At 43.7% G+C, this 19,634-nt stretch overlaps 1 protein-coding gene across 7 annotated transcripts in view; it reads left to right on the top strand.

The window, feature by feature from the left end:
* Positions 1-19,634, top strand: part of OSBPL6 (oxysterol binding protein like 6) — a 242,647-nt gene that overhangs the window by 133,849 nt on the left and 89,164 nt on the right. For all 7 annotated transcript variants that reach the window (XM_077272617.1, XM_077272614.1, XM_077272613.1 and 4 more), the window contains exon 4: positions 17,220-17,342. In XM_077272617.1, coding sequence (XP_077128732.1) covers positions 17,220-17,342 — 123 coding nt within the window. The remainder of the gene's footprint in view (positions 1-17,219; positions 17,343-19,634) is intronic.

The raw sequence follows: 19,634 nt of genomic DNA, 5'->3' as shown, positions 1-19,634 counted from the left end.
CAATCGTAAGAGCTCCTCCAGACAGGGGTCAGGAGCATCGACTGTGAACCCCCCCCTCATATTCCAGTACCTATTTGCTGCAGGCACTGGTAAGTGATCTACATGAATGTTCACTCATTGACGCGGTTCCCTCTTATATTTTTTATATAGGGGAAGTGCACGGGTAAAGCTAAACACAAGGAATGCACCCTCTGTGGAGTCCCCTTACCAGATTTGTGCCCGAAAAAATTATGTACACCCTGTATCCAGCAGACGGTGAGGTCTCAGGAAGGGTCTTGGAGTGGCATTACGTCTAGATAGACTATGTTGCTTTTACTGTACTCCCCCAGGGAGCAGAAGAGTCTCCTAATATTACTGCAAGTCTGAAAGATATAGTCTGGGCAGAAGTAAGGGAATCTCTGAAGTCCCTGTCTCAAGTAAAGAGCTCAAGATACAAAGAATCCGCTCGTTTTTGCTTGCCCCTAGACCGAGTAGATAAACTGGAAAATGGTCAGGGGTACGATGGGCATAGCGGAACCCAAACCGCAACTATCCATGCAGGAGATCATGTTAGTGGGCTGGAACAGAGGAAGCGAAGGTCTTTCCCTAAATGAAAAGATCCAGGAGCTAATTTGCCGGGAATGGAAAGAGCCAGAGAAGAGGGGCTTTTTACCACTGGCTCTTAAGCGCAGATACCCTTACGAGGATCCGGCAGTCAATACCTGGGACAAAGCCTCTAAGTTAGATGCGGCGGTAGCCAAAGCATCAAAAAGGGCCTCGTTACCTTTTGAAGACATGGGGACCCTTAAAGATCCCCTAGACAGGAAAGCAGAGACCTTCCTTAAGGGAACCTGGGAGATGGCCGGTTCCCTAAGACCAGCGGTAGCAGCAACTTGTACGGCCACATCCATGATGGTCTGGCTGGACCAATTAGAGTCCCAGCTAAAAGAAGGGGCTGCTAGAGATACAATTCTAGGTGGCCTGAGAGTGATTCAGGAAGCTGCAGCTTTCCTATCGGATGCCTCAATTGACCCTGTTAGAATGGCGGCCAGAGCAGCAGGACTTTCCAACGCAGCCCGCAGAGCCTTGTGGCTTAAATGTTGGCCGGGGGACATCCAAACAAGATCGAAGCTCTGTACTATCCTGTGCAAAGGGGAGTATCTATTTGATCCAACCCTGGATGAGTTGCTGAATAAGGCAGGGGATGATAAGAAAAAGTTTCCAAATTTATCATCTACATCCTACCAACGTCCTTTCAATAGAAGGAGGTTTGGTCAGGCAAGAAGACGCACATCATCACCCGCTAGAGACCATTTCAGATGGGAAGATACACGAAGGAGAGGTACGGGCTTTATGTTCATTCGCTCTTCAAGAGAGCGTAAGAAGCCCGACAAATGACTAGCAATTCCCGTGGGGGGAAGATTGTCGGCATTCCTTCCAGCATGGTTAGAGATCACAAATAGTGACTAGGTGCGGAACATAATAGCAATGGACTCAAGCTTGAGTTCAGTTTTATTCCACGGAATAGCTTTAAATTAAGTCCCTTGCTCTCTTCCCCTCTTGAACAGACGGCATTGGAAACAGAGGTTTTGAATTTATGCCTTTAAAGTGTCCTGGTAGAGGTTCTGGAATCTGAGAGTGGTAGAGGATTCTACTCTTCTCTGTTCCTCATTCAGTAACCTGATAGATCATTTAGAACCATTACTTGTTCTCTGAATGAGTTTCTAATCAATCAAACCTTTAAGATGGAATCAATCAGTTCATCAATAAAGATGTTGTTTGAAAATTGTTTAATGGCGGTCATGGATTTGAGAGACGCGTACTATCAAGTACCTATCCATTCAGATTTCCAGCAATTCCTGAGGGTGGCGGTGTCCATGAGGGGGGTAGTCCGCCATTTTCAGTTTACGGCGCTTCCCTTCGGTTTATCAGCTGCTCCTCGGGTATTCACGAAATTAGTTGCCGAAGTCATGGCTCATCTGCGGGAATCTAATATTCTTATTGTCCCTTACCTACAGTTAGGTCCATATATATTTGGACAGAGACAACATTTTTCTTATTTTGGTTATAGACATTACCACAATGAATTTTAAACAAAACAATTCAGATGCAGTTGAAGTTCAGACTTTCAGCTTTCATTTGAGGGTATCCACATTAAAATTGGATGAAGGGTTTAGGAGTTTCAGCTCCTTAACATGTGCCACCCTGTTTTTAAAGGGACCAAAAGTAATTGGACAATTGACTCCAAGGCTATTTCATGGACAGGTGTGGGTAATCCCTTCGTTATGTCATTCTCAATTAAGCAGATAAAAGGTCTGGAGTTGATTTGAAGTGTGGTGCTTGCATTTGGAAGGTTTTGCTGTGAAGTAAACATGCGGTCAAAGGAGCTCTCCATGCAGGTGAAACAAGCCATCCTTAAGCTGCGAAAACAGAAAAAACCATCCGAGAAATTGCTACAATATTAGGAGTGGCAAAATCTACAGTTTGGTACATCCTGAGAAAGAAAGAAAGCACTGGTGAACTCATCAATGCAAAAAGACCTGGGCGCCCACGGAAGACAACAGTGGTGGATGATCGCAGAATAATCTCCATGGTGAAGAGAAACCCCTTCACAACAGCCAACCAAGTGAACAACACTCTCCAGGAGGTAGACGTATCAATATCCAAATCTACCATAAAGAGAAGACTGCATGAAAGTAAATACAGAGGGTTCACTGCACGGTGCAAGCCACTCATAAGCATCAAGAATAAAAAGGCTAGACTGGACTGTGCTAAAAAAACATCTAAAAAAGCCAGCACAGTTCTGGAAGAACATTTTTTGGACAGATGAAACCAAGATCAACCTCTACCAGAATGATGGAAAGAGAAAAGTATGGCGAAGGCTTGGTACAGCTCATGATCCAAAGCATATCACATCATCTGTAAAACACGGCGGAGGCAGTGTGATGGCTTGGGCATGCATGGCTGCCAGTGGCACTGGGTCACTAGTGTTTATTGATGATGTGACACAGGACAAAAGCAGCCGAATGAATTCTGAGGTATTCAGAGCCATACTGTGTGCTCAGATCCAGCCAAATGCAGCCAAACTGATTGGTCGTCGTTTCATACTACAGATGGACAATGACCCAAAACATAAAGCCAAAGAAACCCAGGAGCTTATTAAAGCAAAGAAGTGGACTATTCCTGAATGGCCAAGTCAGTCACCTGATCTCAACCCAATTGAGCAGCATTTCACTTGTTAAAGACTAAACTTCAGACAGAAAGGCCCACAAACAAACAGCAACTGAAAATCACCGCAGTGAAGGCCTGGCAGAGCATCAAAAAGGAGGAAACACAGCGTCTGGTGATGTCCATGAGTTCAAGACTTCAGGCAGTCATTGCCAACAAAGGGTTTTCAACCAAGCACTAAAAATAAACATTTTATTTAAAATTATTGAATCTGTCCAATTACTTTTGGTCCCTTTAAAAACAGGGTGACACATGTTAACCCCTTCCCGACATTTGACGTACTATCCCGTCGAGGTGGGGTGGGCCCGTATGACCGCCGACGGGATAGTACGTCATAGCCGATCGGCCGCGCTCACGGGGGGAGCGCGGCCGATCGCGGCCGGGTGTCGGCTGCATATCGCAGCTGACATCCGGCACTATGTGCCAGGAGCGGTCACGGACCGCCCCCGGCACATTAACCCCCGGCACACCGCGATCAAACATGATCGCGATGTGCCGGCGGTGCAGGGAAGCATCGCGCAGGGAGGGGGCTCCCTGTGGGCTTCCCTGAGCCCCCCGCAGCAACGCGATGTGATCGCGTTGCTGCGAGGGTCTTACCTCCCTCCCTGCCTGCTCCAGACCCGGATCCAAGATGGCCGCGGATCCGGGTCCTGCAGGGAGGGAGGTGGCTTCACAGAAGCCTGCTCAGAGCAGGCACTGTGAAGCAGCCTGTACTTCTCGCAGATCGGTGATCTGTCAGAGTGCTATGCAAACTGGCAGATCACCGATCTGTATTGTCCCCCCCTGGGGCAAAGTAAAAAAGTAAAAAAAAAAATTTCCAAATGTGTAAAAAAAAAATAAAAAAAAATATTCCAAAATAATGAAAAAAAAATATATATATTATTCCCATAAATACATTTCTTTATCTAAATTAAAAAAAAAAAACAATAAAAGTACACATATTTAGTATCGCCACGTCCGTAACGACCCAACCTATAAAACTGCCACACTAGTTAACCCCTTCAGTAAACACCGTAAGAAAAAAAAAAAAAAAACGAGGCAAAAAACAACGCTTTATTACCATACCGCCAAACAAAAAGTGGAATAACACGCGATCAAAAAGACTGATATAAATATCCATGGTACCGCTGAAAACGTCATCTTGTCCCGCAAAAAACAAGCTGCCATACAGCATCATCAGCAAAAAAATAAAAAAGTTATAGTCCTGAGAATAAAGCGATACCAAAATAATTATTTTTTCTATAAAATAGTTTTTATCGTATAAAAGCGCCAAAACATAAAAAAAATGATATAAATGAGATATCGCTGTAATCATACTGACCCGACGAATAAAACTGCTTTATCAATTTTACCAAACCCGGAACGGTATAAACGCCTCTCCCAAAAGAAATTCATGAATAGCAGGTTTTTGGTCATTCTGCCTCACAAAAATCGGAATAAAAAGCGATCAAAAACAGTCACGTGTCCGAAAATGTTACCAATAAAAACGTCAACTCGTCCCGCAAAAAACAAGACCTCACATGACTCTGTGGAGCAAATGTGGAAAAATTATAGGTCTCAAAATGTGGAGACGCAAAAACTTTTTTGCTATAAAAAGCGTCGCTGGTTTCACACTTGCGTTTTTGTCTGCAGCGTTTTTTGCACAAAAAAACGCATGCGTTTTTTCCCTATATTTAACATTGAAAACGCATGCGGTTTTTTTGTACGTGTTTGGTCGCGTTTTCAAACGCATGCGGTTTTTTTCTGCATGCGTTCATTTTCAGAAATACAACCTGCAGTATTTTCTTGCGTTTTTAAGCACATGCGTTTGTTTGCGTTAAAAACGCATGCATTTTTATCGAAAAAAAACAGAAAACACACTGAAAAGCCACCCACCACCATCAAGGTGATAAAGGGATCCAAACCCTAACCCTAACTCTACCCCTAACCTCACCCCTAACCGTTTAATGAACATTTTCTGACAGTCATAGTGCCACGTATTTCAGTGCCACGTATTTCAGTGCCACGTATTTCAGTGCCACGTATTTCAGTGCCATGTATTTCAGTGCCACGTATCACGTATTTCAGTGCCACGTGTTTCAGTGCCACGTATTTCAGTGCCACGTATCACGTATTTCAGTGCCACATATTTTAGTACCACGTATTTCAGTTGCACGTATTTCAGTGCCACGTATTTCAGTGCCACGTATTTCAGTGCCACGTATCACGTATTTCAGTGCCACGTGTTTCAGTGCCACGTATTTAAGTGCCACGTATCACATATTTCAGTGCCACGTATTTCAGTGCCACGTATTTCAGTGCCACGTATTTCAGTGCCACGTATTTAAGTGCCACATATCACATATTTCAGTGCCACTTATTTCAGTGCCACGTATTTCAGTGCCACGTATTTCAGTGCCACGTATTTCAGTGCCACGTATTTCAGTGCCACGTGTTTCAGTGCCACGTATTTAAGTGCCACGTATCACGTATTTCAGTGCCACGTATTTCAGTGCCACGTATTTCAGTGCCACGTATTTCAGTGCCACGTATTTCAGTGCCACGTATTTAAGTGCCACATATCACATATTTCAGTGCCACGTATTTCAGTGCCACGTATTTCAGTGCCACGTATTTCAGTGCCACGTATTTCAGTGCCACGTGTTTCAGTGCCACGTATTTAAGTGCCACGTATCACGTATTTCAGTGCCACGTATTTCAGTGCCACGTATTTCAGTGCCACGTATTTCAGTGCCACGTATTTCAGTGCCACGTATTTCAGTGCCACGTATTTCAGTCACGTTTAGGGTTAGGGTTAGGGGTAGGGTTAGGGTTAGGGCTAGGGTTGGAGGTAAAGTTAGGGTTGGGGCTAAAGTTAGGGTTGGGGCTAAAGTTAGGGTTAGGGTTTGGATTACATTTACGTTTGGATTAGGGTTGGGATTAGAATTATGGGTGTGTCAGGGCTAGGGGTGTGGTTAGGGTTACCGTTGGGATTAGGGTTAGGGGTGTGTTTGGGTTAGGGTTTCAGGTAGAATTGGGGAGTTTCCACTGTCCAGGCACATCAGGGGCTCTCCAAGCGCGACATGGCGTCCAATCTCAATTCCAGCCAATTCTGCGTTGAAAAGGTAAAACAGTGCTCCTTCCCTTCCGAGCTCTCCCGTGCGCCCAAAAAGGGGTTTACCCCAACATATGTGTTATCAGCGTACTCGGGACAAATTGAACAACAACTTCTGGGGTCCAAGTTCTCTTGTTATCCTTAGGAAAATAAAAATTTGGGGGGCTAAAAATCATTTTTGTGGGAAAAAAAAGATGTTTTATTTTCACGGCTCTGCATTATAAACTGTAGTGAAACACTTGGGGGTTCAAAGTTCTCACAACACATCTAGATAAGTTCCTTGGGAGGTCTAGTTTCCAATATGGGGTCACTTGTGGGGGGTTTGTACTGTTTGGGTACATCAGGGGCTCTGCAAATGCAACGTGACGGCTGCTGACCAATCCATTTAAGTCTGCATTCCAAATGGCGCTCCTTCCCTTCCGAGCTCTGTCATGCGCCCAAACAGTGGTTCCCCCCCACATATGGGGTATCAGCGTACTCAGGACAAATTGGAAAACAAATTTTGGGGTCCAATTTATTCTGTTACCCTTGTAAAAATACAAAGCTGGGGGCTAAAAAATCATTTTTGAGAAAAAAAAAAATTATTTGCAAAAAAAATGGAAATTTGGCAAAAATTTTGAAAATTTAGCAATTTTCCAACTTTGAATTTTTATGCCCTTAAATCACAGAGATATGTCACACAAAATACTTAATAAGTAACATTTCCCACATGTCTACTTTACATCAGCACAATTTTGGAACCAAAATTTTTTTTTGTTAGGGAGTTATAAGGGTTAAAAGTTGACCAGCAATTTCTCATTTTTACAACACCATTTTTTTTTAGGGACCACATCTCATTTGAAGTCATTTTGCGGGGTCTATATGATAGAAAATACCCAAGTGTGACACCATTCTAAAAACTGCACCCCTCAAGGTGCTCAAAACCATATTCAAGAAGTTTATTAACCCTTCTGGTGCTTCACAGGAATTTTTGGAATGTTTAAATAAAAATGAACATTTAACTTTTTTTCACACAAAATTTATTTCAGCTCCAATTTGTTTTATTTTACCAAGGGTAACAGGAGAAAATGGACCCCCAAAGTTGTTGTACAATTTGTCCTGAGTACGATGATACCCCATATGTGGGGGTAAACCACTGTTTGGGCGCATGACAGAGCTCGGAAGCGAAGGAGCGCCATTTGACTTTTCAATGCAAAATTGACTGGAATTGAGATGGGACGCCATGTTGCGTTTGGGGAGCCCCTGATGTGCCTAAACATTGAAACCCCCCACAAGTGACACCATTTTGGAAAGTAGACCCCCTAAGGAACTTATCTAGAGGTGTGGTGAGCACTTTGACCCACCAAGTGCTTCACAGAAGTTTATAATGCAGAACCGTAAAAATAAAAAATCATATTTTTTCACAAAAATTATCTTTTCGCCCCCAATTTTTTATTTTCCCAAGGGTAAGAGAAGAAATTGGACCCCAAAAGTTGTTGTACAATTTGTCCTGAGTACGCTGATACCCCATATGTGGGGGTAAACCACTGTTTGGGCGCATGGGAGACCTCGGAAGGGAAGGAGCACCGTTTGACTTTTCAATGCAAAATTGACAGGAATTGAGATGGGACGTCATGTTGCGTTTGGAGAGCCCCTGATGTGCGTAAACATTGAAACCCCCCACAAGTGACACAATTTTGGAAAGTAGACCCCCTAAGGAACTTATCTAGATGTGTTTTGAGCGCTTTGACCCACCAAGGGCTTCACAGAAGTTAATAATGCAGAGCCGTAAAAATAAAACAAAAATTGTTTCCCACAAAAAAATATTTTTTTAGCCCCCAGTTTTGTATTTTCCCGAGGGTAGCAGGAGAAATTGGACCCCAAAATTTGTTGTCCAATTTGTCCTGAGTGCGCTGATACCCCATATGTGGGGGGGAACCACCGTTTGGACGCATGGAAGGGCTCGGAAGTGAAGGAGCACCATTTGGAATGCAGACTTAGATGGAATGGTCTGCAGGCGTCACATTGCGTTTGCAGAGCCCCTAATGTACCTAAACAGTAGAAACCCCCCACAAGTGACACCATGTTGGAAAGTAGACCCCCTAAGGAACTTATCTAGATGTGTGGTGAGTGCTTTGACCCACCAAGGGCTTCACAGAAGTTTATAATGCAGAGCCGTAAAAATAAAACAAAAATTTTTTCCCACAAAAATTATTTTTCAGCCCCCAGTTTTGTATTTTCCCGAGGGTAACAGGAGAAATTGGACCCCAAAAGTTGTTGTCCAATTTGTCCTCCTGAGTGCGCTGATACCCCATATGTGGGGGGAACCACCGTTTGGATGCATGGGAGGGCTCGGAAGGGAAGGAGCGCCATTTGGAATGCAGACTTAGATGGAATGGTCTGCAGGCGTCACATTGCGTTTGCAGAGCCCCTAATGTACCTAAACAGTAGAAGCCCCGCACAAGTGACCCCATTTTGGAAACTAGACCCCCCAAGGAACTTATCTAGATGTGTTGTAAGAACTTTGAACCCCCAAGTGTTTCACTACAGTTTATAACGCAGAGCCGTGAAAATAAAAAATCTTTTTTTTCCCCACAAAAATTATTTTTTAGCCCCAGTTTTGTATTTTCCCAGGGGTAACAGGAGAAATTGGACCCCAAAGGTTGTTGTCCTATTTGTCCTGAGTACGCTGATAACCCATATGTTGGGGTAAACCCCTGTTTGGGCACACGGGAGAGCTCGGAAGGGAAGGAGCACTGTTTTACTTTTTCAACGCAGAATTGGCTGGAATTGAGATCGGACGCCATGTCGCGTTTGGAGAGCCCCTGATGTGCCGAAACAGTGGAAACCCCCCAATTCTAACTGAAACCCTAATCCAAACACACCCCTAACACTAATCCCAACAGTAACCCTAACCACACCCCTAACCCTGACACACCCCTAACCCTAATCCCAACCCTATTCCCAACCGTAAATGTAATCTAAACCCTAACCGTAACTTTAGCCCCAACCCTAACCCTAACTTTAGCTCCAACCCTAACTGTAGCCTTAACCCTAGCCCCAATCCTAGCCCTAACCCTAATGGGAAAATGGAAATAAATACATTTTTTTTATTTTTCCCTAACTAAGGGGATGATGAAGGGGGGTTTGATTTACTTTTATAGCGAGTTTTTTAGCGGATTTTTATGATTGGCAGCCGTCACACACTGAAAGACGCTTTTTATTGCAAAAAAATATTTTTTGCGTTACCACATTTTGAGAGCTATAAATTTTCCATATTTTGGTCCACAGAGTCACGTGAGGTCTTGTTTTTTGCGGGACGAGTTGACGTTTTTATTGGTAACTTTTTGGGCACGTCACATTTTTTGATCGCTTTTTATTCCGATTTTTGTGAGGCAGAATGACCAAAAACCAGGTATTCATGAATTTCTTTTGGGAGAGGCGTTTATACCGTTCCGCGTTTTGTAAAATTGATAAAGCAGTTTTTTTTCTTCGGGTCAGTACGATTACAGCGATACCTCATTTATATTTTTTTTATGTTTTGGCGCTTTTATACGATAAAAACTATTTTATGGAAAAAATAATTATTTTTGCATCGCTTTATTCTCAGGACTGTAACTTTTTTATTTTTTTGCTGATCATGCTGTATGGCGGCTCGTTATTTGCGGGACAAGGTGACGCTTTCAGCGGTACCATGGTTATTTATATCTGTCTTTTTGATCGCGTGTTATTCCACTTTTTGTTCGGCGGTATGATAATAAAGCGTTGTTTTTTGCCTCGTTTTTTTTTTTTTTTTCTTACGGTGTTTACTGAAGGGGTTAACTAGTGGGCCAGTTTTATAGGTCGGGTCATTACGGACGCGGCGATACTAAATATGTGTACTTTTATTGTTTTTTTTTTTATTTAGATAAAGAAATGTATTTATGGGAATAATATTTTATTTTTTTTTTCATTATTTTGGAATATTTTTTTTAATTTTTTTTTACACATTTGGAAATTTTTTTTTTTACTTTTTTACTTTGCCCCAGGGGGGGACAATACAGATCGGTGATCTGCCAGTTTGCATAGCACTCTGACAGATCACCGATCTGAGAGAAGTGCAGGCTGCTTCACAGTGCCTGCTCTGAGCAGGCTTCTGTGAAGCCACCTCCCTCCCTGCAGGACCCGGATCCGCGGCCATCTTGGATCCGGGTCTGGAGCAGGCAGGGAGGGAGGTAAGACCCTCGCAGCAATGCGATCACATCGCTTTGCTGCGGGGGGCTCAGGGAAGCCCGCAGGGAGCCCCCTCCCTGCGCGACGCTTCCCTGCACCGCCGGCACATCGCGATCATGTTTGATCGCGGTGTGTCGGGGGTTAATGTGCCGGGAGCGGTCCGTGACCGCTCCTGGCACATAGTGCCGGATGTCAGCTGCGATAGGCAGCTGACACCCGGCCGCGATCGGCCGCGCTCCCCCCGTGAGCGCTGCCGATCGCGCTGGACGTACTATCCCGTCGGTGGTCATACGGGCCCACCCCACCTCGACGGGATAGTACGTCCGATGTCAGGAAGGGGTTAAAATTCATTGTGGTAATGTCTATAACCAAAATAAGAAAAATGTTGTCTCTGTCCAAATATATATGGACCTAACTGTAGATGATTTCCTGATGGTGGGTAATTCAGTAGATCATTGCCTGTCACAAATAGAAAAACTAGGGCCAGGCTAGATCATTTAGGCTGGATAATAAATTATGAGAAATCCCGATTGCAGCCTTTAAAGGTCCAGAAATTTCTAGGCCTACTGTTAGATTCTGAAGCCCAACAATGTCATCTACCGCCAGACAAGTTAAATGACCCTCAGGCAGGCCATGTCCCTATTAGGGTCCCTGACGTCATGTATCCCAGCCATCAGGTGGGCTCAGTTTCACACTAGACCCCTACAGAAGGATGTCTTAGTTAATGATAGAGCCTTAGGGGGGTCCCTGCAGAGCCAAATATCATTGAGCCCGTTTACCATCACGTCTCTTAAGGTACCTTCACACTAAACAACTTTTACAACGAGAACGACAACGATCCGTGACGTTGCAGCGTCCTGGATAGCGATCTCGTTGTGTTTGACACGCAGCAGCGATCTGGATCCCGCTGTGATATCGCTGGTCGGAGCTAGAAGTCCAGAACTTTATTTGGTCGTCAGATCGGTGTGTATCGTCGTATTTGACAGCAAAAGCAACGATGCCAGCAATGTTTTACATGGAGCTAACGACCTGTGAGAACGATAAGTGAGCCACCGCTACGTCACAGGATCGCTCCTGCATTGTTCTGGAGCTACTGTGTTTGACATCTCTACAGCGATCTAAACAGCGACGCTGCAGCGATCGGCTCGTTGTCTATATCGCTGCAGCGTCCCTGAGTGTGACGGTACCTTTAGGTGGTGGCTGGACAAGAACAACTTATCTTCAGGAGTTCCCTGGGTAACCCACATAACCCGTGTAATAACTACGGATGCTAGCCCCTTGGAGTGGGGGGCCCATATGTGTGACATCGTGGTCCAAGGACAATGGGACTCCTGGGTGGGATCCTCGTCCAACCAGAGGGGGTTTTTGGCAATAGAAATGATCAGTTAAAAAGCTCCTCGTATATCTACAGGGTCACCATGTCGAGATTCTTTCGGACAACCAAGTGGCGGTAGCCTATGTCAACCACCAAGGTGAAACACGTTCAAAGGCTCTGATGCAAGTAGCAGATCGCCTATTTCAAAGAGCCGAAAGACATTTTCAATCTTTGACAGCGCTTCATATCAGAGGAAAGGACAACATAAGAGCTGACTTTCTAAGCCGCAATACCCCAAGACTGGGAGAGTGGTCTTTGAACAGGGACATCTTCAACCAGATTGTCCGCAAATGGGGTCAACCGGAGGTAGACCTCTTTGCCAACAGGAGAAACAGAAAAGTAAGGAAATTCTGTTCTCTGAATTCCAGGGAGAATCCTCTGGTAGTGGATGCATTCCTAACAAAATGGGTCTTCTTCCTGGCCTACGCATTCCCGCCATTAGCCTTGTTACCTCTAGTGGTGAGAAAAATCAGGGAAGAGTAGACAAGGGTCATACTGATCGCCCCATTTTGGCCCAGGAGAACCTGGTTCGTATGGCTCAGGACTATGTAGGTATGCGATCCCTGGGTACTTCCAGACCTTCTGGATCTGCTCTGCCAGGGGCCGATCAACCATCCACAAGTGATGGGACTTCACTTAATGGCGTGGAGTTTGAAAGGTCATTGTTGACAAATAGAGGCTTCTCCCCAAATTTCGTGGACACCTTTCTGAAGAGTAGAAAGCAAATCACAGCAAAGATCTACATTAGAGCCTGGAGGTGATTCCTAGCCTCTTCGGAGTTTAATGTCGAAGACTGGGTACCGGTGCGACAGATCTTAGAATTTCTTCAGAAGGGTTTGGAATTAGGCCTTTCCACAAGTACACTAAAAGTGCAGGTCTCAGTCCCGGGGGCCTTATTTTCCTGTAGTATTGCCAATATCTACTTGATTTCTAGATTTATTAAGGCCGCTGGGAGAGCTAGGCCCATACACAAGAATAGAAGCATGCCGTGGAATCTCAACCTAGTCCTTTCAGCTTTTACAGAGGCCCTGTTTCAACCCTGGAGTCAGCCTCGATTAAGATACTAGCCCTTAAAACCGTATTCTTGATAGCAATAACATCTGCTCGTAGAGTAGGTGATATTCAGGCACTTTCCAGGCTTCCCCCTTATACAGAGTTCTTGCAGGACAGGGTGGTCCTAAGGCCGGACCCAGCTTACTTACCCAAAGTAGCATCCCACTTTCACAGGTCACAAGAGATAATCCTACCCTCTTTTCTCCCTAACCCTTCTAACCCTAAAGAAGAGATGCTTCATACGTTAGACATTAGAAGATGCCTACTACAATATATCACGGCTACTAATCCTTAGAAAAAGGGTAATGCATTGTTTTTGTCATTCCAAGGTTCTAGAAAAGGGCTTAGAGTATTAAATGCACACTAGCCAAATTGATTAGGGAGGCTATCTCTCTAGCTCATACAACAGGTGGGGGTCCGGCTCCGCAGAATCTGAGGGCGCATTCCACGCGGGCCATGGCATCGTCCTGGGCAGAAAGATCTGGAGTGTCAATCAACCAGATATGTAAGGAGGCCACATGGTCATCTTCCACCTTTATTAAACACCATCGGTTGGACTCAGATCTCACCTTCGGGTTAAGGGTACTGCAGGCTATAGTCCCTAAGGTAGCTTACATCTCTGTAATTCTCTCGTGGTGCTGTCATGGGAGTCTGAATAAAGCATTAAGCTACTTACCGGTAACGGCATTTTTCGGAGGCCCATGACAGCACCCTTAGTTCCCTCCCTTTCATGTGGCGGCTGCACTCCTTTTTATAAGGTTTCACGTGTGTTAATTAAATTTACAGTTAAAAGATATTTTTTGAATATATTTGTATATATTGGTTATATATTTGTGCCATTAACCATGGTAGTCCTCTCAGGCTCTGAAACACAACTGATGCATGGGGAGAGGTGCCGCCCTTTTATATCTGTAGGTTTCCTGTTCCTGAAGGGCAGATCCCCTCTCTCGTGGTGCTTTCATGGGCCTCCGAAAAATGCCGTTACCGGTAAGTAACCTAATGCTATTCGCTCATCACTAATCATTACACCTTCTGCTTTTTCTGGAATTTTTTGCATAAGTGTGCACACAGAGAGAGCTGTCAATCACTGATAGGACCGCCCACTGGACCGAAAATGCCAGAAAAAGCAGAGTTTTAAATGATTAAAGCATAGGCAATGCTGAATATTTTCCCACAAAACTATATATCAATCTTCTCCGATCCCCCTGCTCTATGACATGGTGCCTGTAGATTGGACTGCATTTTCATGATGACACGTTCCTTCTAAACATCGTTTGTACCCAAAAAATGGTGTATAAAAAAGCCAGCTTGCCATTTTTCTTCACTACTTAAATAATAATAATAATAATAATACTAATCTTAATAATAATAAAAAAGATACAGATTTGACTTTGACATAATCTTTCTGACCTAGGGAATCGTGTTTAAGGATCAATTTTACCGCACAATAAACTCTTTAAAAAGTAATGGCGGAATTGTAGATTTTTTTATTTTTAGCATTTTGTTGTACTTGGAATTGTATTCTTATTTTAGCAGTACTTTGTGTAGTAAAATGAATGGTGTCATTAAAACTACAACTGGTGCCGCAAAAAAAAGCTGTCGAAGGATAAAAAAAAATAAATAAAATTGTCCTCAGCGGGAAGGGCTAGAGATGTTTTCCGTCTTGGTAAGTAATGGCATATCGCTATTATATGCTGTCACTTAATGACCGCTTGGGTTCTGACTACCTATAGTAAAAACGGCGCTCTCAGCTAGCCAGCTATTGAGTATTACCGGCCACATTGGCTCGGATGACTGCCCGCTGCAGGAGGTGGCCGGGAATGCTGCCGTGCAGAGGAAACCGGTCAATGTGTCGCCATGAGTGTCTGTGTTCATCCAGAATAACGGAAATGCAGGATGTTTGATGTGATGAGATCACGCTGAGCAGGCAGTATTAATGTCATGGTAAGAGCTGATTGCTGCAATCAATATGTATTATTACCGGCAGCCATTCATTTACTTACCTTTATTAGCAGGTTATACAGTGAGAGATGATGCCAGCGATTCTTCTCCATGTACATTGTACAAACAGCCGACAATACAAGCTTTGCACAGATCTCCATTAGATATAAAAATGTATGGGAACATATAGTACTATGAGCATCAGAAGCCAAAAGCTGATGTTGCATAATTCGGAATAATGAGTTTTTCTTAATTTCTCAGCAGGACATCATAGTGGGGGGGGGGGGGGGGGGCAGCGGCTTATATCCCACTCCCAATAATGAATGATGTAACCTGAGCTCATTTTATAGATCTTATTTCAAGCACTTGATCTACTCGTCATCACCCCATGTTATGTGCATCAGTAGCATAATACATGTCTGGGACCTTGAAAGGGAGCGTGGGCAGGAGAGGACATGTCAGTGCCAGTTCATGAAAAGTTACACCAGAAATATTATTCCAGCCCCTGACTGGAGTAGCATTCCAGACAAGATGCAGAGGATTGTGGCGATGTGCCTAATTCATTAAGTGGTGGCGTGCATCTCTCAATGAATTTGGTGCATTCTTCTCCCAAAAGCCCCTACATTTACAACGCCAGTGATAATGAATCGGGTCTTAGGTTTTCTCTGACCGTCCATTGGTTTTTCATTAGTACCACTTACTTTTCCAACCTTTTTTTAATCCTGTTCTTACTTTTTTCAAATGTTTTTCTGCCATCAATTTCTAAGTGAGTGTCACACAGGCACTGTTTATGGGCAGCTGGCCGCTCCATAATGGCTACCACCAATAGGCTTGTCGCCAGCTACTCCATTTCCAAAAACCCAGGGTTTGCCCTGGCCTTCACACCATAACCCCCTGTACAGGGATCTTGACTTACATAGGTGTCCATGGGCTGGAGCTACAGAGTGAACTACTGTTTGGTGGCACAAGCTGGCAGAAGAATAGTCAGGTAGCCAGGTCAGATCCAGGAGGTACGAGAGGTACAAAATCATCAGGCAGGATAAACGTCAATAAACTACCCGAGGTCAGGGAACAGGATAAATCAGGATGAACCACCAGTTACACAGAACACGGGTAAAACCAGGTAGAAGAGACATTAACTGGCAGTGGGAACTGATTCACAGGGGTTTATAAAGTGAAAAGCCCCATCCAGTGCTAACAGCTGAATGAAACCCAAACTAACATTATTTAGCCCAAAGCTTCTGGACTGGCCAGAGCCACAAGTGCCAGGAATTATAATAATAATAATATTATTTATTATTATAGCGCCATTTATTCCATGGCGCTTTACATGTGAGGAGGGGTATACATAATAAAAACAAGTACAATAATCTTAAACAATACAAGTCACAGCTGGTACAGTAGGAGAGAGGACCCTGCCCGCGAGGGCTCACAATCTACATGGGATGGGTGAGGATACAGTAGGTGAGGATAGAGCTGGTCGTGCAGCGGTTTGATCGATCGGTGGTTACTGCAGGTTATAGGCTTGTCAGAAGAGGTAGGTCTTCAGGTTCTTTTTGAAGATTTTGATGGTAGGCGAGAGTCTGATGTGTTGGGGTAGAGGGTTCCAGAGTAGGGGTGATGCGCGAGGGAATAAATTAGGATTGATGCTGTTAAGCACTACCTGCAATGAAAGTGTGGCGCCGCCTAGCAGCTCAAGCAGAAACCGGCACAGATGTTATTTTTTTCAAATAAAAAGGAGAAATGTCTATCTTTCACGTTCTGATCTGTGTTTTATGTTCTGTTGTGAATAAAATATAAGAGATTTACAAATTATTGCATTCTTTGCATTTTACACAGCGTTCCAACTTTTTTTGGAATTGGGGTTGTATATGGAAAGATTTGTCTGCAGCCTTAGTAATCTTGTTCGTAAAGAGGGAAATAGTCCTTACAGTATCACCTTGGTTCTTAAGCACAAGTGGTGATTCCAGACCAGTGATGAATGATCAGGCATTGATACCATCAAGGTCCATTCTGAGAAATGTTGTTACAATTTACTGGATCTTTACAGTTCCATACATTTTTCACTGTCCATAGATAATACAGATAAGATTGCTCGGTGTGTTCTGAGCGGTAAAGCGTAGGGACACTTATAGGCCATGCAATGTTACCCTGCAAATTTAATTATGCAAATAGCCTCTTTGGAAAGGAAGAGAACAAGAACTCTAGCACCACCTATTGGAATTGGCAATCCTAAAAGTCAATATTGACTCTTCTTAAAGGGTCTTTCCACTTGATTTATTAATTTGTTCTGTGTCGTGTGTACACAAAGGACATGCTGATATATCGGTGTGAAACATTAATGTTCTTTTTCCCCAGGAAGGAGACAACTGGGAAATCATAGAGGGGCTGAAGATAGGACAGACAAGTGTCCAGAAACCTGAAAAACATGAAGGATTCATGCTGAAGAAAAGAAAATGGCCACTAAAAGGCTGGCATAAAGTAAGGGTCAGGGCGTTGCTCATACCTGAATTAATCATGTAAGAATTTGATGCAAGTGTTATTAATCTCATTCAGAAATTCATACCCAACTTTTTTTTTTAATTAAAGAAGAGTCCACGATTAGAAAAATGTGTTTGGTTTCTTCCAAAAACAGCAGTATTGCACTTGCCGGTTAGCCCAAAATTCACACCAAGTAAGCTGAGCTGTAATACCAGACACTAGGGTTGAGCGAAACGGATCGGACAAATTCAAAAGTCGCCGACTTTTGGCAAAGTCGGGTTTCATGAAACCCGACCCGATCCTAGTGTGGGATCGGCCATGTGGTCGGCGATCTTCGTGCCAAAGTCGCGTTTCATATGACGCGTTCAGCTCCATTTTTCAGCAAATGAAAGAGTGTGGGCAGCGTGATGACATAGGTGTCAGGGGCGTGCATGCCTATCGCCGGAGGAGGAGGATTTTTTTCCCATTGACTTGCATTGGGTTTCGTGTTTCGGTCGATCCCCGACTCTTCGCGATAATCGGCCGATTTCACTCGACTCGACTTTTGAGGAAGTCGGGTTTCGCGAAACCCGACTCGAGCGTGAAAAAATGAAAGTCGCTCAACCCTACCAGACACAACTCATGGGCAAATGAGGCGCTGTTTCACTCTTCTAACTTTCCTGGTCCGAATATTGGACAGCGATGTCCGGACTGGCCACACTTCTCCAGGCTAGAACTCAAAAGCCTCATAAATGACTTTGAGGTTTTCAAGTTCAGATCGGTAGACCCTGGGGCGGCCCAGCCCGGCCTGGCATCGCTATCCATACTAGGTCCATTAAAGCCCAATGGGTTAGTTTGGCCTTAAAGACATTCCCTTCCAGGAGGGAGCTGCCAATGCGATTGGATGGTCTTGTCGGGGAAGGTACGGGCAGCCATGCATTTGTAGTTGTGCTTTGCCGCCATTTAGATGAATGTAATTAATCTTCGGTTGCCATTGCCTTACATTTGGTTGTTGACAGTGTGTTAAACCTGGCGGCAACCGTTAAAATTCAAGCAATATAGGAAAAAAGAGGGAAAAATAGTTTATAGACCATTAACCTCCTTATTTCAAGTGGATTTTGTGTGCACGATGTGTCATACGGCACTGGATGAATTCTGTTTAGGTCGCCGCTTGATATAATTTCTAAACAGTAAAATGTTCAAAGTCGCCCATCTATTCAGGTTTGCAATAGATTTTTTAATGCCTGGATAAATTACGTGAGCGTCAGTGTCGCCAATTACATGGCATTCCCCAGAAGCTATAGAGAGCGGTGACTGTAAAGCTGATAAATCCGCAATGCAAGGGCCAAGGAGGTGAGTGATAAAGTAGAGGAAAGGTAAGAAAATTGTAAAATGTGAAATTGATTAGTTTAGATTGGTTTAGTAGGGAAAAATATTTCTGATCAAGCAGAAGGTGTTATTAATGCTGCTTGGGCACAAAAGGAAGACGCAGTGATGAAATCCTTTATGGAGGATATAGGTATATCGGTGACGGAAAGTACAATGGCCCTGTTTCATCATTGCCTTTGCACCCGTTTTTTGTCTACTCTTGTGTTTTTCGCCTTTTTTTTTGTTTGCACTCAATTCATTATTCTATTTACGCCTTTTTAGAAGTCTCAATGGTCCAAAAGGAGATATTCTCCAGCATCAAAGGACAGTAGTCAAAATATAACCTTTAAAGGTTTTATTATTATCTATAGGCTTTATTATTTTATCAGGGCTGAACATTTAGTTTAAGGAGGGGGTGTCGTCCTAGTAGTGGACAACCCCTTAGATCAAATAGAATAACAAAATTGGAAGAATGTGAACATATTAAGAAATCTAGAATACCCTTAGTTACAGCTATGCCAATCTGTCACCAAATGTCACAATAGACACTGCTTGCACACATATTTCTGGCTCATGTACTGGAATTACTTCCATGTACCGGAAATAAGTTTTGCTGGCGCATGCGCACTTCCCATTTTTCAGCTTTGCCCGCAGTTTGGGCAATGTGATGTTTTGGTGATGTTTTTAGCTGCTATGTCACAAAACTAGTGACAGGTTCCCTTTAAATAGATTGTGATTTAGGGTGAAAAATACTTTGTATGTCGGACCACCCATTTAGTATGTCACAGTACCCCGATGTGGTCAGTTTCCTGCTGCTGAGCTTAACTGTCACTCAAGGAGAAGTGCCCACCCCCTCCTCAACATTGAAGTAAGGAGACTTACCAGTTGTGTACTGCTCAAGATACAACTTGAGATTAACCCTTTAAGTTAAAGTTTACATTGATG

The sequence above is a fragment of the Ranitomeya variabilis genome, chromosome 7, assembly GCF_051348905.1.
Source record: "Ranitomeya variabilis isolate aRanVar5 chromosome 7, aRanVar5.hap1, whole genome shotgun sequence".
NCBI lineage: Eukaryota > Metazoa > Chordata > Amphibia > Anura > Dendrobatidae > Ranitomeya > Ranitomeya variabilis.
The sequence above is the reverse complement of the archived record's forward strand: the minus strand, read 5'-3'. Positions and strand labels throughout refer to the sequence as shown.